This window comes from Dromiciops gliroides, chromosome 1 (genome assembly GCF_019393635.1).
Source record: "Dromiciops gliroides isolate mDroGli1 chromosome 1, mDroGli1.pri, whole genome shotgun sequence".
In the NCBI taxonomy this organism is placed as follows: domain Eukaryota; kingdom Metazoa; phylum Chordata; class Mammalia; order Microbiotheria; family Microbiotheriidae; genus Dromiciops; species Dromiciops gliroides.
Window position 1 is genome coordinate 253,499,037 of NC_057861.1, and position 26,590 is coordinate 253,525,626.

General features: G+C 37.4%; 1 protein-coding gene across 2 annotated transcripts in view; it reads left to right on the plus strand.

Annotated features, from left to right (window-relative positions):
* Nucleotides 1-26,590, plus strand: part of MAPRE2 (microtubule associated protein RP/EB family member 2) — a 221,565-nt gene that overhangs the window by 118,881 nt on the left and 76,094 nt on the right. For both annotated transcript variants that reach the window (XM_044003190.1, XM_044003188.1), the window contains one exon: nt 16,713-16,840. In XM_044003190.1, coding sequence (XP_043859125.1) covers nt 16,720-16,840 — 121 coding nt within the window. In that variant the 5' untranslated portion in view covers nt 16,713-16,719. The remainder of the gene's footprint in view (nt 1-16,712; nt 16,841-26,590) is intronic.

Consider the following 26,590-nt stretch of genomic DNA (forward strand, 5'->3'; position numbering starts at 1 on the left):
CTGAGTGGTTTTCCAGTGGTGAGATTCAACAATTAACTGAAAACAAAGACTGAGAGGCTTTGAAGAGATTATCTCTATCTAACCATAGGGACCTGTTCAATATCCAGGAAGAAAAGAAAATGGAGAAAGATCCTGAGCCTTTCAAGAATGACTCCCTAGGAGTGGAGAAAATGGGAAAAGGGGATGGGGGTTTTATGTAGTCTGTTAATCTGATTCTAGATTTTTTTTCCCTTCTGCCCCACATGCCCATCTTAATTAGCCTTGCTTTATAAGCAGTGAAATTTTCAATCTCCTCACCCTGGTTTCACAAATTTTTTTGGTGTTATGGGAGCAGGGACACTGGATGACTCCTGCTGATCTGCCAACTCACCCTTCCTGGGAGAAAGGAGGAGGAATAGTTCAATTCAACATTAAGTGCTTGCTATGTGCAAGGCATTATGCTAAGTGCTGTATGGTCCCATTTTCTCTCAATCTACAATTCCACAATTCTTGTTTGAATGTTGACGTTTCAAGGGAAAAATGACATTTAAAGGAAAAAAAAGATAGGACTTGGTGAAAGGCTGGATAGAGAGGGTGAATGAGTTCAAATGACTACTATTTATCACCTGGATACTAGAAGAATAGTAGCAGTATGAAAGATATGGAGAATATTTTGATTTTGATTATTATATGACATTTTATTCCCACCACCAATCCAATCTGAAGTCTTTACCCTCAAGTTATTTGGATATCTAAAATTTTCTCTTAAAAATAAAGAACAGGGGGGGTGGCTAGGTGGTGCAGTGGATAAAGCACCGGCCCTGGATTCAGGAGTTCCTGAATTCAAATCCGGCCTCAGACACTGGACACTTACTAGCTGTGTGACCCTGGGCAAGTCACTTAACCCCATGGCCCCGTAAAAAAAAATAATAATAATAAAGAACAGGAGGATAGGTAATCCTAAAAAACAGTTAAGGACGAAATGATCAAATTGAGGAGGTAGGGGGAGAACCCATCTCCCTACTCTTAAATATTTTAGCGTCACTACACAAACATTACAGTGTTAATAGAAACAACAGTGAACATCCTTCCAGATTGTCTCGGTGTGTGTGTCACAAGCACCTCACCTCCAATCAGAAATTTGGTTGAGAAGGAAAAGATGGTCTAGACAATTCAGCATCATCTTTTTCCACTCCAAGCCCCATCCTCATCTAAGACTTTACCATGCTTTATAAGGGCCTGGCACAGCATCATATCCACCTATTGTTTTAAATTGTCCTTAAGGGGAAAACATCTGCTCCACACAATTTGATATTCAGTTATATTTGGTTTATTCTCTAGTTCTTTCATGTATGTTCATTATATCTTTACAACTCTCTGTTGTGAAGACTCCAGTGGAAATATTTTTATGTACCACAAGTCCTACTGTAGTACTTGGGAACACAGGAGTTTCTGAATAAATAAATAACTGTTGGTTGTTTTGATGATAAGGAAGTGTATCATCATAATATGATGCTTAAAATTCCATTTTTGGAAGAAATTTCAAGAATTCCATTCTTCATTCCATTGAATAAATTCTATTTTTGAAGAAATATAAAGACCTTTAAGATTTCATATGATGATTTAAATTTAGGGATTATCATATTCAATATTCCTAAAAGTTTTAACAGACTTAAAATGCTGACTAAAAATCATGTTTAAAAAAATTCTTGTTACACAGGCCACATTAAGTATTTTTCATTTCACTCTTTGAGAGATTGAACCTGGAACATGATTTTTCTTATTTTACCATTTTCTAAACCCAAATAGCCAAAGTTGTCTGCATGAAGCTTAACAGCAAAACTTGTGTGACATACTATTTGTAAGATTGAGTTTCTTGAAAGAAGCAGCAAAAATCAAATTAAACTCATTTAGTGTTTTGAGCCAAAGGTGAACAATACATTTATTTGGCTTTATATATTAAGAGGCCAAGAAAAAAAAAAGCTGCTCTCTGAATATAGTATTTTGGTGTTCCCTGGATGACTTCTGGTTTTGTTTTGTTTTTTAATTCTCTTTCAATCCTTGAATAAGAAAATATTCTAAAACAAAATTATTGGAATTTGCAATATGAAAACATACAAGGGTTTGAGGCTCTATTGAAACTGTCCAATATACTGCCTAGTCATTTAAAAAAAAAATCTTGGCTCCAGGAGCTATGGCCGGAAGCTTCTTTGGGCTAATCCAAAATCTACTACTCTCCTTAACAATCTCCAGGCCTAAGAAATTAGAGGTCACTTTGAGTTTCACAAATGACCTAGGGCTCTAATATGTGGTTGTGAGTGCCATTTAATTTCATTTATAGAAGTGTTTCTTTTGCCAAAACCTTAAGGCAAAATTCAAGATGTGTTACTGGTTATATGTTGGCAATAGTTTTCTTCTAGTTTCATACGTTGCTATTTACTGTTCTGTGATTGAGTAGGTCATTCAAGAATCATCTGGGAATGTGCTTTAAGAATTTGCCTTAGGACATTCCCTGAAAGGAAGCCAAATCCTATTAGAAAGGACATCCTGTGATTCCCTCAGTTTATGGTGACCAAGGGCACAGCTTTTTTTAAAAAGGTGATTGCTTCCTTTCCAGTCAATAGGGACATCCAGAAATGCTGAGGATCATTTGACTCTTAGGCAACATAATTGTATCAAAACAACTAAACCGAGAAATCACCTGAGAATTCATGAATTGGAAGAAAGCCCAAGTCTTTTTTCCTTTCCTTTAGTGAGACACAGATGACTTGGAGACTTTCAGCACTTAAGTGACCACCAGTCCAGTGGACTTGAAATTCTCCTCAGTTTTCTGAAAATCATTCAGTCATTAAGCATTTATCAAATATCTGTTACCTGTATTTGCCAAGCTCTGTGCCCAGGTTCTGGGGGCAAAAAGACAAAAAGACAAAAAGAAAGAAAACCGACTCTGCTCATAAGAAGCATTCTACTGGGGGAGATGTGAGTGTTTATGTATTTAGAATAAATACAAACCTAATGTAAGATGGTAGAATACAAGAGAGGGAGGGAGGTCACAAGTGTCAGATCAGATTGACGACTAAGTAGAGGATGAACTGAAGTAGGGAGAGACTTACTTCCCAGGGAGACCAACCAGCAGGCAACTAAAGTAGTTTAGGTGTAAGGTGTTGAGGGCCTACACCAGGATGATGAGTATATGAGCAGAGAGATAAGGAGTTATATAAGAAATGTTGGGAAGGTAGAAACAATGGAATTTGGTGACAGATGGATTATGCAGTGAGTGCTAGTGAAAGGTCAAGGATAACTACTATTTACTTGAAAGCTACTGGAATCTATAGCAAAGCAAGTTGGGATCACACCATATTATAACAGTAGGTCTTATAGAGGTAAATAGGACAGTTGGTCAATACATGGCCACTCTCTCCATCTATTCTTTAAGAAGCTATGTAAATATCATCTCACATTAAACTAATTATCTTCTGCCTTGAAACTGATCATTTTGATAGCATAGTAAAATATAAGCTAGCAAGCGTCAACCACCACTTTAGACTATTTTCAGCTGAAAACTTTCACAGATATATGGGTACTGTTGTACCTGTTCTACAAAGCTATTGAAAATATAGGAAGACATGGGTAGAATGTTCATATTTTGGAGTCAAACCCACTGGAATATTTTCTCTTCATTAGCACTTTATACTTTCTTCATCCTGATAATAGGCTTAATTTTACTGGTACATCATTTTCTATTTCCATCTCAAAATGTTCTCAGAGAGTTTAAAAATGAATTTTACTGTTATGTAAATATTGCCCTTTGGATAGGCACAAGTCCTCCAGGGTAATACTCCCAAAGGGTTATTGTTGTTGGGTTTGGGGTTTTTTTTTTTAATTTTAAAAATAGATTTTGCTAAACATGTAGCCAAGATACTAATCGGGGACTCTGAAGTAAGTCTTTATTAGGACTGAAAAGAGTTACAAACAAGGAATGATGTGCAGGGTCTTTGTCCATTTTTACCAAGAGACCACAAATAGCAATTTGAAAGACCCAAGGAATAAAATATGTAGTCACTGGAAATATTAAATCCAGTAATTCCTAAAATATCAGCATGGTTTATATGTTACAGCTGGCAGATTAGCGAGCCAGAAATCTTTCCCACCTTTAAATCCAGAGGCTAGCCACTTATGTCTTTTTGTTTCAGGTGTCTCCCTCAAAAAGGTTCGAGTTAGGTCTCCATTTTCATTGTAATAGGAATGGAAAAGGATGCTTAGTAAAGTTAAGGAAAGGAAATAATTTTGCCAGGGGTCACCTTTGTGGTCTTTAATCTAATACCCCACTCTTTCTGTATCCTCTTGCCATTCTAATTACTCTGCTCAGTTCTACTCCCATTTCCTCCAACAGTGTGCCACTCACAGGACTGAACTTACTCATAGGGAAAATAAACATTTCCCTCTTGGATTTGATTTTGGGATTCCAGCAAGTTTCTGCTTTGTTCATCTCCCTTTCTCCCTCCTCCAAATTTTCCATTTTCTTTCTGAAATTCTCCCAAAGGAGCTTCATTCCTTTAACTTAAGGTTTTGGCTACCATGAAAAGCAAATTCCTTTGGGAGAGGTCAACTTGAAGTTGCTTTCAGTCTTTTGCTTTTTTCAAAGCAAGAATCCTTTCTTTCTTAAAAGCAGCTTCTAGGGGCAGCTAGGTGGCCCAGTGGATAAAGCAGCGGCCCTGGATTCAGGAAGACCTGAGTTCAAATTTGGCCTCAGACACTTGACACTTATTAGCTGTGTGACCTTGGGCAAGTCACTTAACACTCATTGCCCCACACCAAAAAAAAAAAAAGCAGCTTCTATAAATGATCTTGGGCACGTGATTTGGAAAGTGAACTGTTTCAGGTTTTTGGTTTGTTTTTCTTTTTGTTTTGTTTTGGGTTTTTTTTGTGGGGCTATAAGGGTTAAGTGACTTTCCCAGGGTCACACAGCTAGTGTCAAGTATCTGAAGCCAGATTTGAACTCAGGTCCTCCTGAATCCAGGGCCGGTGCTTTATCCACTACACCACCTAGCTGCCCCTGGAAAGTGAATTGTTGAGGAGACAATAGGGTACAGAATTTAGAGGTTAAGGTACCAGAAGACAAATCACTCACTGCACACTGCAGTCTAGGGTCTATGCTGACGTTATGGTTAGCCTACTGCCTCTCACCCTTCTGCTTGGTGTGAATCCTATCTTGTACAACAGCTTTCTAACGGTGGCTTATACTAGCTTTAGCTTCTCAGTTGTGGCCACTTGCTACCTATTTCCCCAAAACTGACCCAGGTTCATGATAGATAAGATGAGTGTCTAAAGACTTGGAACCTAATGGGAGTATTAGGGTCTTGGCAGGAAGAGCCAGGGAGGAAGGCAGCAGAAGGCAGGGAGTTGAGTATCAAAAGACATGCTGAAAGGGGAGCTGGAGTTGAGTAGGTATCCTGAGGAGAGCGGCTTATCGGTGAGTAAGGCAGAATTAGTGGTTTGGCAGTGCTCTCTACAACAGTGAGATTCTGGTCCTAAAGTATGTTAAGTCAATCATTTGTTTCAACTACTATGTGGACATTTAGGACAATACAAATATATATTTTTTACTTCTTGCAAATATAATGTAATTTAATTATGGCCTTTAATTTAAGTACAGTGTTCTTAACCTTGATATTAAAAACATTCATCTCTTATCTTGTACTCAAGCCACACACACTTAAGGATGGGGAGGGCGGAAAGGAGGAAGGGAAGGAAAGGATATATTAAGTGCCTGTTATGAACCAGGCACTGGTGCTAACCACTTGACAAATGTTCTCTCATCTGCTTTTCATAACAACCACGGGAGGGAGGTGCTATTATTATCCTTATTTTGCAGTAGAGGAAACCGAGGCAGGCAGAGGTGAAGTGATTTGCCCAAGGTCGCATAGCTAGTGTTTGATGCCAGATTTTAACTGAGGTCTTCCTGATTCTAGCCCTAGCTCTCTCTCCACTGCATCATCCAGAAGTTGTAGCTGGGAATCACAGGAAGAATTCCTATGGAATTTAAATATCCTTCTAATCTTTGGCCATTCTCTATTCAGTTATTTTGGAGGTCATGTCAGTTTTTGAAATCTAATGCAATTTTAAAAGTTTCATTCTGTTATCAATTAATTAGAATGTCTATTCTGTCTTTGACCCTCTTCTCCTCTCTTTCCATTCTCTTTTTTGGTCATCCCATCTACTCCCCAGGCTTCGGTTGTTATATCTATGCAAGTCACTGCCAAATCTGTCTCTCCAGCCCCACCCCCAGCTTCTTCCTAGAACAACACTCCTATATTTCCAAGTCTCTGCTAGATCTCTCTGAGTATCTAAAACTTAATATGTCTGAAGTGGAAATCCTCTTTTTTCTAATCTGCCCTCCCCCTAAACTTCTCATTTTCTCTGGTTTCTACCATTTGCCCAGTCACTCAGGCTTGAAAAACCAGGGATTCATCTTTTCATTTTTTGATTCTTCCTATTCCTGTGTTACAAGGTCTTTCAGTCTATTTCTGCAGTCATTTTCCTATGCGTCTTCCTTCCTTTCCCACTACAACTGCTCTGCTAAATAAAACCTCATCTTGTTTCAACCAGGAATGGGCTTCTAACTGGTCTTCCTGCTTCCAGGGGCTCCCTTTCCCAATTTGTTCTTCATACTATTGCCAGTGTAATGTTACCCATGTGTGGGTATGTTTATGTCATTCCCATATTCCATTATCTTTAGGGTAGAGGTGCTGATCACAGGCCAACTGGCTTCCCGAACACCAAAAAAAAAAAAAAAACAACCCAAAACAAACAAACAACAATAAAAACCAACAACGATATAATTGGGAAATACTGAACAAAATAAATAAAACTGCAATACAACATAGATAGTGTTATTATGTGGTTTTCTAAGTCGATATTCCTCCCAGAGGGGTCCTCATGTACAGTTTTGGCCCATTTCTATTTGAGTTTGATACCACTGCTTTAGTCTTCCCATTTCATGCCATTTACTCCACTGTGATCTCGGACAAGTGAATTCCCCTCTCTGGGTCACACATTCTTTTTCTATAAAAAGGGGGGGGGGGGCAGCTAGGTGGCACAGTGGATAGAGCACTGGCCCTGGAGTCAGGAGGACCTTTGTTCAAATCTAGCCTCAGACACTTGACACTTACCAGCTGTGTGACCCTGGGCAAGTCACTTAACCCCAATTGCCTCACCAAAAAAAAAAAAAAAGAGTGGGGACAGTGTTTGGTCTTGGTGGTCTTGAAGGTCCCATTCCACTCTAAATATAGATCCTCTGGTCCTATGATGCTGTGAGCCTGTGAGGCTTTAGTTCCTACTCCTGATATTTCCTAGTTGGATTGCCTTGGACAAGCCATTTAACCTTTCTGAACTTCAATTTCCTCATCTGTAAAAGAGAGATGATGATAATAGCTTCCATTACCTTTTTAATGGGTTTATTGTAAACAATGAATTTTGTTCATTGTTCATTAATTTAATTAAATTATTAAATACTATATAAATGTAAGTTAATGTTATTTCCTTCCCCCTACCCCTGGATTGCTAACTTGATGATGTCAGGGAGGACTTTTATTTCTTAGTACATATGAGATACTTAATAAATTCTTGCTAAGTTGTTGAATTAAGCAAGTTCAGCATAATAATGCTGTTCCATAACCCACTGATTGGATTATTGTATAATCTCTTCTTGAAAATCATAAAGAAACCTAAATACTTAGTGTAAACCAAGTTCACTCTTATTTAATACAATTTAGAACCTTCATAGGGTAGAGAGAGACTAGTAAAAAAATGCCATTTGGAAGTTGGCATTGACATAAGGGAAGCACGCCCAGTGAGTGAAGTAGAAAGATAATATCCCTTCATCTTCTAATGAGATTTTGTCAGAGTGATGGTCATTAATAAACAGCATGAGGAGTTCAGGCCCTCAGCAGGCCTGGTGACTTTTTGCCTAAAAAAAAATAATAAGTAGGACTTTGTTGTTGTTGTTTCTACCAGAAAGAACTACAAAATAAAAGATGTGTTCTAAGTAGAACATGGGTTTAAGGGAGTATAAGTAATACCATCACAGACAGCAGTGAGAGTTGTTAATAAATTCTGAAATGTCTGTGGAAGAGAGATGATATTTTTAAAAAGTAAGTCAATTGATATGAAGGAAAAACAACAGTGAACTGGCAACAAAGAAACTGTGTTCTATTTATGCTTTTTTTTAATTAAATAGACAAGTTTCCTCATCTGTAAAATAAAAAGTCCTCTACCAAGATCATATCAGCTGTAGAATTTAATGATCTTTGAAAGTTTACATAATCAGTTTGATAATAGTGTAGTTTAGTAATAAAGACACACAAATCATACTAGTTTGTTTTCTATTAATTTTCTATTAGTTTCTATTAATTACTTATTTTTCAAAAGAAAATCATTTGGTTCCTCTATGTTATTTTCATAAAAGTACATATATATATTTATTTGGGGGGGGGCGGTTTGCTGGGCAATGAGTGTTAAGTGACTTGCCCAGGGTCACACAGCTAGGAAGTGTCAAGTGTCTGAGGCCCGATTTAAGCTCAGGTCCTCCTGAATCCAGGGCTGGTGCTCTATCCCCTGTGCCACCTAGCTGCCCCAAAAGTGTGTGTGTGTGTGTGTGTGTGTGTGTGTGTGTGTGTGTGTGTGTGTATAGATCTAGATATAGATATATTTTTTTAAATAAATTGGATCAGGGGCAGCTAGGTGGCACAGGGAATAGAGCACCAGCCCTGGATTCAGGAGGACCCGAGCTTAAATCCAGCCTCAGACACGACACTTCCTAGCTGTGTGACCCTGGGCAAGTCACTTAACCCTCATTGCCCCACAAAAAGAAACAAAAAAATAAATTGAATCATGTGTTATGTCATTACACTTCTCCATTATCTCTTCATGAAGTAAATTTAACCACTGAATCTAAGTTACCCTAAGCAGATATTACCATTCACCAATGATAGTCGCTACCAAAAGAGACTCAATGTCTAGTAAATCTACCTTAGTTTTGTACTCCCTAACCTAATTTAGTGATAACATCAAAAAAGTCTTTAAAAGTAAAATAATTTTCTTTTATTTAGACTAGTGTCTCTAACCAGGAAGTAGAGAAATAGTGAGATGACTCAATTTATTCATTTGAATCTATGCATATGACAGTTTCTCTCCAATCTAAAGGGAAGCCTTAATATACGATTTTAAATGAAACTCAATAAAGTTACTGTAGTATGTCTCTAGGGAGATGTATTATTGTCAAGGCTTGTCTCAAAAGGGCTATATTTTTCTTTTCCATTCCCCACCCAAATAAATTATTACTTCTCTCTTTTATATGCCTCTTTTTTTTTCTCCCTTTGCTCAATTTCCAGGTCATGAATAATGAGAAAGTGATGAGTAGAGAATTGTCTCCTGAGGTATTCACCGTTTGAATCATCATATTTTAAAATTTCGACTCTTCCCCCCCCACCCATACTCAGCATGAACTGAATCTAAGAATATCATGTTCATCTGCAAGTAGAAAAATTTGTTCCAAGAGGGAAATGTAAATGCTGCTCACTGCTAATAATCAGATCATTAGAATTATACATGGGAAGGGGAAGGGAGAAGAGAAGAAACATTTATTAAGTGGCTACTATGAGCCAGGCACTATGCTAAGCACTTTACAAGTATTATTTCATTTGATCCTCACAAGAACAGCTTCTATTATGAAGAGAAGTCTAGAAGAAGCCATTTGAGAAGAAGGAATTTTGAATGTTTTAAATCTCAAGTGAAAAAAGGATGGGTTTAAATGAAAGATATTTTGTTAGAGGAACCCTCTCCATTCCCAATTAATATGCCATGTATGTTCCAAATTGAGAACATACCTAAAGGTCACAATGGTTTGACCTGTGGTTCTCAACTTTTAGTATATATACTTAAACATGAAACCCTCAGTTCCATCTCTCCTTCTGCCTTACAAAGTCTAGTAGGTGCTATTTTTTATCCTTCCCATAACCTCCATTCCCTCCACCCCTCAGTTCTTTCCCCCGCCATTACTCCTGCACTAGGTACACTCTCCTTCCTCCCCCGTCTGTGACTCAGTTTACTTCTACACCACCCTCTTCTCTCAAGTCTTTTGTCTCCTTATTCTGTGGCTGATCTTGCCCTACTAACCCTCAGCCTTGGATTACTCCCATCGTCTGCTGCCTTCTCTCCTCTGCAGCTGAATGTAGCTAACTGGGTCCACTACAGATTTTTTTTTTTTTTAAACTTAATTTCAACTGGGTCCTCACTGCAGCAAGACATTCCTTTTCTACCTCTCAAATCAATTCACTCTCCCACTCACCATAATAGCTTTTCCACACCTTTTCACCCCTCCCATGGCCCCCCCTTCTCAAGCTGAGAACTTTACTTTATATTTCACTAAAAAAAATAAGGTTATTGAATGACTTACATATAGGCTTTCTGATTCTGAATCCAGGCCACTTTCTACTACAAAATGAAGCATCAGATAAAATAGAAATGTCTACTTTCCAAGCAAGTGGAAGATTGATTTATCAATTTTTTTTTCTTCGACACAAACACCAACAAAACAGAAGCCTGCCAAATTTAATACTAAGTCTTCCTGGTAACTAAATAATACATCATACATACATACATACATACATACATTCAAACTTAGAAGAAACTTCTTGTAATCTACCACATGAATTATAAACAATTGTCACTTGACTAGAGTCAAGGATGATCTCTGCCCCTGGCTGGACTTACCAGTGATAAGGCAGTACAATTCATTATTTGATTATTGTAAACCATCATTTGCCTTTTACGTGGGTGGGAAAGTAGAGTAGTGACAAAAGGCGGAGCTGAATAGGCTTGCTCAAGCACTTTATTCCAACTCTCTAATGCACTTGTGATATTCTGTCATACCATAGTTATTTGTGTCTGTGTCTTATGCACCTACTAGCCTATAAATTCCATGAGGATATGGATTTGAACCCAGGTCTTTTGACTCCAATTCAAGTATCCTTTCCACTGCCTGTGGGTACCAAGAAGTTAACAGGCTTGCTAATAGTCTTACAGCTAAGTCTATGTAAGAAGCAAGACTTGACTGACTTACTCCAAGGCCAGCCCTCCATCTACCATGTCACAGTTGCCTCTAAAATGTGTTAATGAAATGTCACAAAATCAGAATTCAGCACTTTGTTTTCCCGTCTTTGCAAGGGTGTTGCAGAGGAGAATTGCATACATCCCAGATGTTAGACAGTTCACTGTAAAGGCACAGTTGAGGATCCAAAAATAAGGATATATGCTATGAAATGTGTTAACTTTCCTCCTGCATTCAGCATTTCTAGCCTTCTCATAGCAAGTTCTTTTTCTCAACAGGAAAGAATTCTTTGAAATTCTTCAATAAATAAAAATAAGTATCTTGAATGTTATATGTCTTCTCTTCCACAGAGTCCCCTGTGAAGTAGGAATAATCTGTACCTTACATTTTTAAGTCAAAGAGATTTTAAAAATAGAATTGCATAGTGATCCCCTGGAGAAAAGCCAGAACTAGAACCAGGGCCTCCTAATATATTATTAGTCATATATCCATGTTTGGCTTCTTCTATGATTTATTTGATAGCACGTGTTTCCTTCTTTCCAAAAATATTCTTCAAAAACTAAAAACAGTATCTTGTTTTGAATTATAGGACATTTGTCAGAAAGAAAATCCTAGTGTTCTCTACACAGGGTTATGTAGTAATAATTGCCCCAAATTGATTTCATGGTAATTTTGCTTATAGGTTATATATATGAATAGATGTATATAAAAATCTGAAATTCAAAAAAGCCTCATTGTATAATAGTAACCTCAATCTTAAGACAATTTGGGTTAATATTCCATATTGAATTGATCCAAGTTTACTAAACTTCCACCTGAATCATTTCAGAAATATGAAAGGAAAAAAAGAGTATTGTTTTTTGGAGATGAAGATGTTGCCACTAATCTACCATCATGACATCATATGATTGGGGTTGTTTTTCTAGTTGTTGCAATGTATTGTGCTGAGCCATCCACAAATTTGCCTTGCAGCCAACAACCTATAATTTATGAGATGATGGGGCAAATATAAAAATACAATTTGTGAGAAGGAAATAAAAGAAAACTAATTGTCCCGTACAGTGATAAAACAAAAATTTGCATCCTGATCGTACAATAGTAAAATATTTCATTGAAAAAACATACATTCATAATCTGAGTTCTTTGTCTTGGATTCTTATTAAATGATGAAAAGAAAATCAAATGAGTTCACCTAGATGGATGTTGTCTTTAACTGCAGAAGAACATTTTAGTGAGTTTTTTTGTGATGGATACTTGTGTTTGAAACTTTATATATTTATTTGCTGACATGTATTTTTATCCGTTCCCTCCAAAATTCTTCAAAGTCTAAAAACCATATTTCCATTCTGAGTTACATAACATTCATTAAAGGGAAAATTGAGTGCCTGAAGAGTTAAAAGTTGGTATGAAAATAAATTATTAAGCAGACACAGCCAACCCAAGAATCAAAAATAATCAAAAGGTGGAAAAATCAGTAGTTATCTCAAAAAAAAGTAAATGTTCTCTTGATGTATCAAGACATTCTTTTAACATAGCTTTGACTATTTTCCTCTTAAATAAATGCCTTGCAAATCTTGTGTCTGGTACTATTTTTTAAAACAACAGCATAAAATCCTAATATAGTTCCCTAGAATAACCAAAAAGGCAAGACTGGAGGGAAGAGGGCAAAGGCAAGAGTTCCATCCATCAACACTAAACCTAGAGAATAAATTGTGTAGAACTGAAAAGTGGAAAAATGTTGCCTCAAGTGTGAAAATAGAAATGTGTGAGAGCAAGGTTCTAGTGAACTAATTGAGAGACAGAGACATATATTCCCAAGATCCTTAGTGAGTCTGTCTTTGGGAAATTGCAGGGTAAGCAAACAATCACTAATTAACATCATTGCCATGTATTAATTGACCCATTTTCTTCTTCAGCCAATTGTACTTCCATTTATAACTTCATTCTTGTATTATTTATTACAATCCTTTTTAATCTTTGCTGAATGAAAAATGAATAAGGAATAATTAATGTAAAGTAGTTTCATATAATATTAAATGTAAACTTTTATTCAGCTATATGGTGGGTTTTTTTGTTTTTGCTTTGTTTCATTTCCAGACCTTCAACTAGAGCTAGATGACTGGGTCTTTGTCCCAGGGCACTTAAATTTAGAGGATGCTGGCACCACTTCTTACTAAGCCAGTGGATACAGCTGGGCATAGTGCCTAATTAGCCAGATTAATTAGTTAAAACAGGAAGCTATGATATGACACTGTTCCTCTCCCTAGCAGCCCCAACAGAGGTTAGTTCTATCCACAAACCTAGCCCTCCCTTCCTTTGTCCCTATCCCTCAGTATTGACCTCTTGATGTTCCAGAATCTCAGGTACCCAAAGGTCTCTGTGCCACACCCCCATCCCAATGGAGTGGTATCCCAACATCCAAGATTTCCTCCCCTATTCCTAATTCAATTCATCTTTAAAAAGTTGATGTGAGGACGCTGCTTGCCAGGGCACAATTTGTGGGACTTGCCCCAAGCACAAGATTTAGTTAAGCCTTTGTTCACTTCAGATCTCCTGCACTAATAAGAGATCATTATTGAAGATACAAAACATATTGTACAACTTCAATTTCCTTTGGTTTTTTTGACGTTTGTACTCTCTTACAATCTGTTTGCACTGGGTGCCTATGGGACTTAATTACCATCCATTTTTCATTGTTGATTATTACAGACTTATTTTCCTCCCCAGGTAATTTGGAATTAACCTACAACCATTTAAAACAAGGGTCTGGTTTATTTTTATAGACTTTAATTTTTTGGTTAATATCAAAGTAAGAATGAATGTTTGAATGAGTAATTTTTTAAAAGTTGACATTTATATGGTGCTTTAAGACTTAACGAGCACCTAGAATCATAGTTCACAGATCAAAAGCTGGAAGGCAGCTCAGAAGCCATCTTTCTATTCCCACTTCCTCTCTTTGTGATGAAAAAACTGAGGCCCAGGGCTGTTACTGGATTTGCCCCAGGTCACCTGGGTAGGAAGCATGTAAATGAAGGTCCTCTCACAGCACAGCCAGAGCTCTCTGCACTCTACCATGACCATATAGGTACCAGACACTATCTCTATCTGATAAAAGAAGCTGATGATGAACGTCTTTGCCTGCTTGTCACATGGTACATCCTCATCAAAGGCAGATTTCAATCCCAATCAATACCAGCACTCCTGCTTCTACCTCACACTCCCTCCTCTTTGGGGGGTGGGGCGGGGCAGTGAGGGTTAAGTGACTTGCCCAGGGTCACACAGCTAGTAAGTGTCAAGTGTCTGAGGCTGGATTTGAACTCAGGTCCTCCTGAATCCAGGATTGATGCTTTATCCACTGTGCCACCTAGCTGCTCCCTCACACTCCCTCTAAAAGAGTCCTAGTAAAGCCTTCCTCACTCAACCTTAAAACTAATGCCAGGGACAGCTAGATTGGCACAGTGGATAGAGCACTGGCCCTGGATTCAGGAGGGCCTGAGTTCAAATCTGGCCTCAGACACTTAACACTTACTAGCTGTGTGACCGTGGGCAAGTCACTAAACCCCAATTGCCTCACCAAAAAAAACAAAAACAAAAACCAATGCCAACAACAATGTTCAAGGCCAATATATCTACAGACCTGTGTTTTCCTATACTACAAATTGCATTTTTAAAAAAATTTTCTTGGCCATCTATATACTGTCTACAACATCTCTAAGGGGAAAAAAAAACCAAACCTATTTTTTAGGTATCCATAATTCTCAGTAGCAGGGAGCCTGTGAGAAATAACTTGGTTTCCTTTTCTCATTGTTTTGTTTTGAGCAGTCAGAGCACTTCCACACTTTCCTTTATTTATTACTTTTATAATTTATAAATGCAATCCACTCTTGTTTATTCACATGTGTATATGTAGTATGCATTGGTGGGAGACCCAGTGGCAATAGAGAGAGCCTTGGTTTCTTTTCCTTTCTCCATTCCCTTCTTCCAGAAGGAAATACAGGTTGGAGGGAATATGTACTGATAGGAAAGGGTCCACTTTACCATAAAACTCTGACTTGGGACATATATCCCAAAAAGTACCAAGGAGAGTGATTTCTGGGAGGAAGAACCACAAATAGGAACTCGGGAGTAGTTTGTAGCATCCTATATTGAGAGTTAGAAGACACCTAAGAAATATAGTCCAAGGGTCCTTTTATTAAAATTTTATTAGGTTGTTTTTTCCCCCTTTGTACCATGCTGCCAAGAAATCATAAGTTAAGAGCAAATGTTAGTGGATTGAAGCGTCTGACACAAAGGGAGAGGGGCAGCCCCTAAGAGGTGGTGGAGCAGTAGTGGCAGAGAACAGAGATGATTGAGCCAGTATCAGATGCTGCACGGAGAGTCCTAACTTGTTCAGTCGTTTTTCAGTAATGCCTGACTCTTGCTGATCCCATTCGAGGTTTTCTTGGCAGAGATAGTGGAGTGGTTTGCCATTTCCTTCTCCATTTGATTGAGGCAAACAGAGTTAACTGACTTGTCCCAGGGTCATACATCTAGTAAGTATCTGAGACCGGAGCGGAACACAGGAAGTTGAGTCTTCCTGAATACAGACCCAGTACACTATCCACTGAGCCATCTAGCTGCTCTCCCCCTCCCCCATCCACATCCTGAATCATAACTAGATCAGATCAATTAGGGCTTTTCCAGGACTTCAGCATCTATGTGGGTGGTTCCCTTCCTGGTCCTCCTGCTTGCCATTCCTGCACCTCATCAGCTTCTACTTGCAGAAGCAGAACAACCAGGTTTCCTATCCCTCCATTTTCAGGCTACTCCCACCCATTTCCATGGGTATAAGGTATAGTTTTTACCCTTTGCATGAACATTCTTCATTGATCAGTAAGTCTGGGCTCCTTGAGGATGACCTTTCTCTAAATTCTGGTAGCAATTACTTGATAAATCCCATTGTTTTTATGAAAAAATCCTCATGACTCAGCAATCTTTTTGACAATTCTTTGTTGATATTTCATTGGTAGAATTCACATAGGTACCACTCATGAAGGTTGGGTGGGCCTTTTGTTTGCTTTCTTAGACCTTTTTCATAGGCTTCATGATTATTGTTATCACTGCTATATTATTATATTCATCTTTTTAGATGGGGTTAAGATAGAAATGGTCTAAGAACAACCAAGTTGCTATCTTGCAACATTATATTTGCTGTTGTGTAGGTAGATAAAAGAATTGATTTTTGTAATTGAATGCAATTACGGGAATGTGAACTCATCTTCTCTAGGCACACCAAAGCATCTTTGGAAAAAGTGCAATAGAATACTCGACAACACTGATGATTTATAAGAATGATTTCTGCCTCAATCCTTTCCCACATAATGTTGATGTCTTCCCTAAGGCAACTATATTTTGAAAGCTTTTCATTCCATATAGTTTGGAGATTGTTAGTATAAGATATGTTGACAGCTGTTAACAAAAAAAAGGCTTCAATTTAAATTTTTTGCATCCCATATCTGGGCAGTTATGAGCAACAGTTTAGTCTGAAAGGCTGCTCCAATTTCAGTATGGTTTATTTGTAGAATTGTATTATTATTATTATTATTATTATTAATTTTAAAGTAAATATATATATTTTTTCCAGTTGGGGAATGGCGGTCAATGTGTATTCTACCTCGATAACCCAAGAGACTATGAGCAGACATGACATCATTGCATGGGTGAACGATATAGTATCTTTAAACTACACAAAAGTCGAACAGCTTTGTTCAGGTAAGAAATTGTCCCTAAAATACTGTTTAAATGTTTATTGAGTCAGTCAGAGTGTGACTATGTGGACTCTATATTGCACCTTTTTGTAAAAAACAAAACATATGGGGCAGCTAGGTGGTGAAGTGGATAAAGCATAGGCCCTGGATTCGGGAGGACCTGAATTCAAATCCAGCCTCAGACACTTGACACTTAGTAGCTGTGTGACCCTGGGCAAGTCACTTAACCCTCATTGCCCCCACCGCCCCAAAAAATTCAATGAGCATCTTCTGGTGAAAAACCCATTCTTCCTATGTTAAAGACCTAGGGAGCTATCCCAAAAATGTTCTAGATCTCAAGGAGTATTCTGGAAATGGAAGTTCTAGATACAAAAGGCTTTGGGTATTCCTTCCTGTTAAGAGACAGACAAGGGGGCAGCTAGGTGGTGCAATAGATAAAGCACTGGCCCTGGATTCAGGAGGACCTGAGTTCAAATTTGGCCTCAGACACTTGACACTTACTAGCTGTGTGACCCTGGGCAAGTCATTTAACCCTCATTGCCCCACAAAAACAAAAACAAAAAACATGAGAGTAGGCACAAGAACTAATAAAGAGGAAATAGAAAAATGAGACTAGACCTGAAGAATGTTATGAAAAATTTGGTATTTACAAGAAAATTGTATTAAGGAAATGAAATTATCCATGTATATATAATACTGAAGATAGAAAACTATGTGTAAAAAGAAATAATGTCAGTGATAAAGCAGAAGCAGTTTACAGAAAGTTGACTAACATCTTAATTGAAGTTGAGTCATTTTTTAAAAACTAGATATAATTTTATCAAAGAAATAAAGGTTATTCCACGAGAAAACAAAATATATTTTCTCCATGCATTCACATTTCTTCACTGAAATCTCTCTGCCTCTGAATTTAGACTGAAAGTCTTAAATAGAAATATATCACTGAAATAAGTACATTAATAAAAATGAAGTGGAACATTAGCCAATTTGAAGCTTTAACTGAAGAAAGTGTTGAAGGTTGTCTTTTTATTGTCTTCTCCCATTTAAAGGAACTTATTTCAAGGAGTGACATTAAAAAGAATTGGAAAAAAGCTGTAATTATATTGCAAGTATAATTATATTCTCCCCTTCCCATGAACCCCTGAACTCCATACCTACTCATTTGTCTTCCTTTGTAGGTTTAACAGCAATAGGACTACACAGAATTTAGCCAGACCCACTTAGGGCTGGCTTTTTCTCTCCTGGTACTACTGCCCTCCCTTAATCCCTTGTCTGATCAATGTATCTAAAATAGGGGGAATGGTTGCCTAAGTGTTGTTGGGCTTCCCTCTTAGACATCTAGGTATTGGGTAGGGAGAGACTATCCAAGTACTGTGAGTTATATGGTAACTACTGAGAGATAACCAGTGCATTAGCCTTCAGTAAAAGCTTGAAAATAAAAAGCAAAACCCTGACTTATGTGTGAATCTGTGCCTGGTACCTCTCTAGCAAAGTCAGTGTCACTTTGTTATATTCAGGCTGTCTCAGAAGACTACCTGCAGAAAGAGTCCCAACATATCTTACTCACCTTTAGCTCTCTAATGAATCAAAAGTTGTACCAGTGATGTGTTTGAATTGCCCTCTTTGAGCTTCATTTGCATTTTTTCCCCTGGAAAATAAAGGCTGAAGATGCCAAGTAGAAGGCAAGGTCTGATTTGTGTATACTTTACCTCAGGGGAGAATATGGGAGTATGAAGATATCTGTATCTGCACAGGTGAGGGCAGGTGTCTGTGGGAAAGCAGTGCAGGAAGGAGAAGAGGAAAAAAAAATGAGGTTGTGTAGAAAATTTCCAATGGTGTATTGTCAATGAAGAAGATTCCTACAGGAAACCTTTTAGGTAACAAGCTGGAAGAGTTCCTTAGAGGAATTTAAATAAGAGTAAATGAGGAGAGAACTGATACAGTGGGAGAAGCAGGATGTAGGAAAAACAATAATGTATTGGTAGGAAAAAAATTCTAGATCTATATTCTAATTACCATGGGGCAACTAGGTAGTGCAGTGGATAGAGTCCCACATCTGGAGTCAGGAAGATTCAGGATCCTGAGCTCAAATCTGGCCTCAGTCATTTATTAGCTGTGTGACCCTGGGCAAGTCACTTAACCCTGTTTGCCTCAGTTTCTCACCTGTAAAATGAACTAGAGAAAGAAATGACAAACTACTCCAGTATCTCTGCCAAGAAAACCACAAATGGGGTCATGAAGAGTCAGACCTAACTGAAAAACAACTAAACAACAACAAAATTCTATTGTTTCACATAATCAAAATGTATCCTATACCATACTTTACCTAATCTGCAAAAAGTTCTTTCTTCCCATATGCCATTAGGTATACTAATATCTATAGATGTATGTATATTCACTTTTCTTTATAGATTTTACAAATTTTCTTTGGCTATTCCAGTGATTAAATAACAAGATCCTTCATGTCAGATAGTGCAATAAAGGTTTTGAGAGTACCAGTCAACCAAGTTTTAAGCAACATTGCATTAGAATTCATAAACATGGTTTTCCTAATTTCAGATCTGTTCATATCACTCACTCAGGCACTAAATATCAGTCAGCTCTGAATTTATCATCCCCTTTGGAATTTAAAGCCCTTCCCAAGCTGACCTCAGCCTGCCTTTCCAGACATCACACATTACTCTGTCCCCCTTGCCATCATACCAATGCTTATATCCCAATTCTCATCTCCATTCTTTTACTTTGGTCTTCTCCCACGCTTAGAATACACTGTCTCCTAACTTCTGCCTCTTAGAATCCCTGGTTTCCTTCATCTTGGCTTAAACAACACCTACTATTTGAAGCCTTTTATGACACTCCCCAAACCCCACCTACTTTTATGACACTCCCCAAACCCCAACTACTACTGTCTCTTCCTCAAATCACTTTTTATTTATTTTGAATATGTATATATGTATATGTTTATACATACTACATATACACACATACGGACATATGGGCAGCTAGGTGGCACAGTGGATAGAGTGCCAGGCCTAGAGTGTTTGAGTTCAAACACTTATGGGCAGTGACTGTATACCCAGTGCATGACACATAGTTGCTTGATAAATACTAGTTTTCTTACTCAGTAGGTGCTTAAGGAATGCTCTTTTTTTTTGATTGATTGGTGATAAGAGATTTTGAATGTCATCCCATGCCAATAGTGTTCATGCTTTTCTTCATAAAGAGAGAGGCAGAGACTGGATTTTGTGTGTTTATTCCCTGGCTATAAGACCCAGAGCAAGAAAGGATCTTCAAATTCTTTAGTCCAACTCACTTACTTAACCGATGGGGAGAGTGACGTCCAGAGAGGCTAAGTCACTTGCCCAGGTCACACTAATAAAGAAACAGATGTAGAATTCAACCGAGCTCCTCCAACTTCAAGGCTAGTTTTCTTTCCGCTATACTAGATTGTCCCTCTCTTTTCCTTTCTCCTCCAACTCCCAAGTTCACAGCAAACTTAGTTGAGGTAACTTAACCCCCTCCTCCTCCCTAACCCTTTGACCTCACAAAGCCCTTTGTTTTATAACACTATGAAGCATTTAACTGAAACTATAAATAACTAGCTACTATATCTGTGTGTCATGTCTCCCTATAAGAATCTGGGGAGGGGGACAGCTAGATGGTGCGGTGGTAAAGCACCAGCCCTGGATTTAGAAGGACCTGAGTTCAAAGCTGGCCTCAGACACTTGACACTTACTAGCTGTGTGACCCTGGGCAAGTCACTTAACCCTCATTGCCCTGCAAAAAAAAAAAAAAAGAAAAGAAAAGAGAATGTAAGGTCCAAGAAAATAGTGAACTATGCAGACTAAATTTATATCTGTCCTGCTTAGCACACCATTTGACGTCTTTAGTAAATGATCATTCATATTTGAACTATTTCAGTTTTTCATAAATAATTTTACTTTTTTCTTTTTTTTTTGGCGGGACAGTGAAGGTTAAGTGATTTGCCCAGGGCCACACAGCTAGCAAGTGTCTGAGGCCAGATTTGAACTCAGGTCCTCCTGAATCCAGGGCCGGTGCTTTATCCACTGCACTCCCTAACTGCCCTCATAATTTGGGTTTTCATATTCAGTGCTCTTATCTATTCCATCATAGTTTGTTCAAATACTTAAAGGCTTAATTTAACATTTATTTTTATCTGGATATTGCAAATTGATATCTTCATTTTGTTACAAAATTACTTGTTGTCCTGGTTTCTAAATACTTATGTTTGAATCCTAGAAGTCTCCTTTTTACATTTTTTTTTCCACGTTTCCTCTCTTGCTAAGAGATCTTCCCGGGTAATATTAAAATTAACATTTGCTTTTCTTTTAGCCCATAAAATGCTAAAAATGCAGCCTCTCATTTGTTTAGCTTCCATTTTCTTTCACATTTACAGCCTTTATATAATACCACATTTCTTTTCCTCAGATGTTAGCACAGCCCCCCCCACACACACACACACACACATGCACACACATACACACAGAGCTTCTTAATGGAAGAGAGATTGGACTAGGGAGATATAACACTTGGAAATAGATTATAATAACTTGCAAGACAAGGAAATTGACTCAATATTTTCACCTGCTATTAAAGTGCAAAAGTGTAAACGTGTTGTTTTTTTTTCTTTGAACATTAAATCTGGGACACGAAGTCATTTACATATTGTTTGCTTTCCTTTCTTATCACTAACAGCCTGGAAGTAAAAACAAGAAAGCAACAAACCCAAAACCTGAGTTAGGAAGCTTTAAGAGAGATGCTATCTACAAAGTGAATATTAAATACAGTAAATTAACCAAGTACTTCTTGCCCAATCTGATGCTGGTTTTGAAAGTGGCTCACACTTTTATATTTTCCATGAATTGTAACCGCACATAGTTTCAAATTGGTTCAGCTTGAAGAACATTTGGAATCTGTTTATCTATTGATATCACTAAAATTCCTTTATAAGGTTTTATTCAACATAATTCAACAAACGTTTACTAGTAACCTATTCTGTGAAAAGGTGTTGTGCTAGGCATTGGAGATAGAAAAACAAGTGTCTGGGTGTGGGGAGAAGGCATGCACACAAATAATTATTCTACAAGAAAGAGTATAATAATAAGCCTTTGCCCTCTTTCCCAGCAAAATGCTGTAAGAAATTTAAAGGGGGGGGATTTCTTTTCACTGGAGGATTTGAGGGAGAAGGAAGTGTTGTGAATGCTTTATGAAGGTGAATGTCCCTCTACCTACTGATTCCTCGTGTTGCCCCTCCAGAGGAGTGCAAACCAGTGGTGAAGGGCCTTGAGGCCATTGAGAATCTGTTTAAGGAACTGGGTGTTTGGGGAATGCAAAAGAAGACATGGGGACATGAAAATCGTTAAGCTGTTGAAGGATTGGGCGTTTTCTGTTCATCCCCAGAGCACAAAACCAAGAACAAAGATTAGAAATTGCAAAAAGGCTAATTTAGGCTTGATGTAAGGAAGTGAAACAAACAAAACTTCCCAAAATGTAGAGTTGTCCAGAAGTGAAATGGGCTGTCTTGAGAGGTGATGGGTTCCCCCTCTTTGAAGGACTTCAGATAGATGTTGGATGCTCACTTGTCGGGCAAATTATAATGGGAATTCCTTTCTATTATGGGTTGGGCTAGATAGCCAAAGAAGTCCTTTCTAATTCAGATTTTGTTGTGGGAACAGTTAAAATATCCTCATGAGGAAAAGAGGGATAACAAAAAAAAATTGTTTTGTTTTTTAATGCAGGAAAAAACCCCAAAAGTTATGCTAAAATTCTTAAACCCCTTTTTTTCTAAAGAAAATCTTCTTTCCCTTTGTCCCTCTTTCTGTCTTCATTCCATTTCTAAATCAAAAACCTGTTTCAGCTAATAAATGTAATAGTAGGGGCAGTTAGATGGTGCAGTGGATAAAGCACAGGCCTTGGATTCAGGAGTACCTGAGTTCAAATCCGGCCTCAGACACTTAACACTTACTAGCTGTGTGACCTTGGGCAAGTCACTTAACCCCAATCGCCTCACCTAAATAAACAAAAAAAAAACAAATAAATAAATGTAACAGTAGTGCCAACAGTATATCTCTATCAAAGTATAATAAGGCTTATAAGGTGTCTGCCAACCTCATTTATAGGTTACCCCATAACCTTCTCCATGATTCATGCCTATATTTAATCTTATTGTCTCAAACTCTGAAATAATCCAGGAGTAAGTTTATTTTCTATTGATTAATAAAATGTCAACCTTTTTCATGAATTAACAGTTTGATTCTCCACCCCAGTCCAGTATTTAAAAAATAAAAGGAAGAAGGCAATAATGGGAAGCAATTTGCTGTGGTTGATGGAGAGCCAGTCTCAAAACCGGGAAGACCATGGTTCAAGGCCCATTTCTGACACAGACTTGCTGTGTGACTTTGGTCAAGTTGCTTAGCTTCTTACAGCTTTAGGAAGCTCTCTAAGACTATTAAATATATTGCAGAGAAGGTGCTAATATGCATTGGTAGAGAGAGTTTCATCATCTGGAAGTTCCCTTCCTCATACCAGTAAAAGCAAAGGTCCAGTTTGTATGCCTATCCCTAAAAAGGAGACACTTCCTTTCCTAATGTTAGTTTAGGAGCATTTTCTTCTCTTTATTAATTTCCTTAATCTCCATAAGATTAGATGAATATTGAAGTTACTGGATTTATTAACAATGAATTCAATACTTACGGAGACATAGATATTTACAATATCTTATCTGTGAGAATAATCACACTGTTGCTCTCACCATAACAGCAGATGACTTCTCTTTGCTTGTGAAAACAGTCCCCATACCACTTAGTTCACTCAAGATACCCAATAAAATCTTTGTAAGACTCCTCCTCATTCTTTCTGTTCTGTTTTTCTCTAGACATGACAAGAAAACAGTATCTTCAGTTTCTCTTAAGCCCTCACACTACATACTCTCTCCTCATAAAATTCTCCATAAAATCACATACCAAGAAAGAAGTTTCTTTTTCTCACCTTCTTTCTCTCTCCTCTCCACCAATTCCCCATAGATCTTCATAGAGTTAAACTCATTCTCCTTGACTACATAGGGAGGAATATCTCTAGGAATCACTTACAACTGTAACTCTTAGCACCCCTGCTCTCAAAAAGGATTGATGTTACAAAGGAAAAAGCATATTTGATGTTTTTAAGTGAATTTGATCATAATATGGGCTCAATTCCATCAATCTGCAAAGCCCTTGAAAGTTAGCAGAAAGTATTATTATAATCCCAGAAAAAATGTCCACCCTAGTTCCACAATCGATCATAGATTTAGAGCTGAAAGGAACTCTAGAAAATAGCTCATTCTCTTGTTAAACAGATATTCAAGATAAATGTAAAACAATTTTTAAAAAAAATTTCTTATTTCTTACTATTGCAACATTATCATTCTCTACTATTTTTCATTGTAAATATGATATAGTTTAGCTATTTTCATGTGTTGCTGGACCCATAATTTTGTTATAAGGCTGTTCCTTCTACCAGTATTTTCTTCCTTCTCCCCTGTTAAGGGCTAAAATTCTAGCTTGTCTGTCTAAAATATCTAATGAGTGGTCGCCAATAAATTATAAACTTTAGCAAGAGTTAGACTTTTAAGCATTTATTAAGGAGAATAAGAATTTGGTAAAGAGAGAGAAAAAGGCCTAGATTCCTATCTATTAAAGGGAGAGCACATTTCTAGCTCCGCTCTCCACCAGAGTCCAGAGGCAAGAGCGCGAGACTGAGCGCCAGTCTCTTCCTTCCTCCTCCCACTAGTCCGCGTCACTTCCTGACTCCTGAAGAAAAGACTCCTGGTCTTGCCCTCAAAGACCTTCCTTTCATGGGCAGAACTCTTCTACAGTAAGTATCCAGCAGGTGGCGTTATTCCAATCGTTACAGTCCCCCCTGTTGTTCCTCAAGAAACAAAATGTTTCCTTGACGGAACAGTAAAAACAATATAATAACTATTGCTAACTAATAATATGTGAACAACAATATAGAAAAGGAAGAGAGGAAAGTTTTGTTCAGAGGGGCGATTTTTTTTTTTTTGTCCTCATGAACCGACGCTTTGACATTAGTCTTGCAAAGGGAGAGCCTCTGCAGAGAATACATGTTACAGATGGTGTATATTATAACAGAAAGAGAAAAAAAAACAACAAAAACAACAAATCAAAACTGTTCATTTAAAGTCTCTGAAAGTCTTTTCTCAGATGTCCTCTAGGTGTAGTCGTGGAATGGAAGTCTTTTCAGGGGTTGATGTGTGGATGCTGGTAATCAGCCAGGAAAATTTCCTACAAAATTGAGCTTAACACACCTTTAAAATAGCTTTGTCAATAATCAAATCAAACAATGAAAGTTCTCAAAAACATGTCTAAGGGAATTCAGAATCTTAGTTGTTACACATGAAACATATAATAAAACAAAAATTGAAACATTCTTTAAAATTATAATATTACTATAGTCCCCCCCTTATGGAGGGTAATTGAGAAGACAATTGCTACGATATTAATTATTAAAAATAATTTTTATCTTTGTTTCATCACTTTTTGCATCATCTGCCTAATTATCCTCATGCCACTATGAGAAATTAAAAAATCTAATATAATTGGTAACAGGTGTCAAGGCCAAATTCAACACTGTATTTATCATGACACCTGAGATAATTATGGGGGTTACCATAAAAGAACAGAGAAATGATGGGATATGAGCATTCCCACACTTGAGCAATATGTACTGCCCATACAGTATGCCAGGCTTAAAATAGGTGGATGGAATATACGTCCATGCCACCGAACATATTGGAGGAAACTGAGTCAGACTTAATCAGATGCATGGGATTGAGATGTCCATGGCATCAGGCATATAGGAGGGAGCATAGAAGCCAGGTGTAGAAGTGAGATGGGTGGGATGAATACTTCCAGCCATCTGTACAATATTGTGGGGAAAAAGAGAATAAAATATTAAACCAAGAGAATCCAACCTCAACATTTGTCAAAAGCCGTTCCCTCGGCCATACCTTGACTTCATGCATGTCTCCCCTCATGTGACAGTTCAGTGTCTGCTTTTGCACGTATTCCTCTTGTGATTGGATGGCATCTTGGCCAACTGGCATCTGATAACTCAGAATAAAGGCAATTAATGTCTTAAATGATAAGTTCCCATAATCCAAGTCTCATATGGATTTAAAATTGAGGATAATAAATGATTGCAAAAAATGTGAATACATCTTGACTCAAAATATAATATATAATTATGCAACAATTTCAAATAATACCCTTTTTTTTACTTAGTATACAATTACTTTTGTGAAAAATCAGAACATATTTAAATACAAGTTAAAGCACAACAGAATCTCAAAGAACTTTTTTTTTTTTGAAAATAGAAAACTTTTACAAATGTTCCCCTCTTTTTTTTTTTTTTGGGAATATGCTTATCAAAAATAATACTTCTAGAATCAATTTACACTTGCCATGGCAACCAATTTGCCAGGGAAATGCTTTAAAGAGTTTGATCAAATAATCAGTTGAGAAAAAATAACAAAAACAAACAACTCAGAATATGGGAGCACAATACTCCTAGAATTAACACTGTATTATGAAATCAAAACCATCTTGCAATTTTTTCAAAATTAGATAAATGAATGAATAGAAGAAAATACACGTGGAATAATAAAAGACAATGAAATTCAAACTAGGGAAATCTAAATGAATATGAACTTAATATTAATAAGAGTATTACAAAA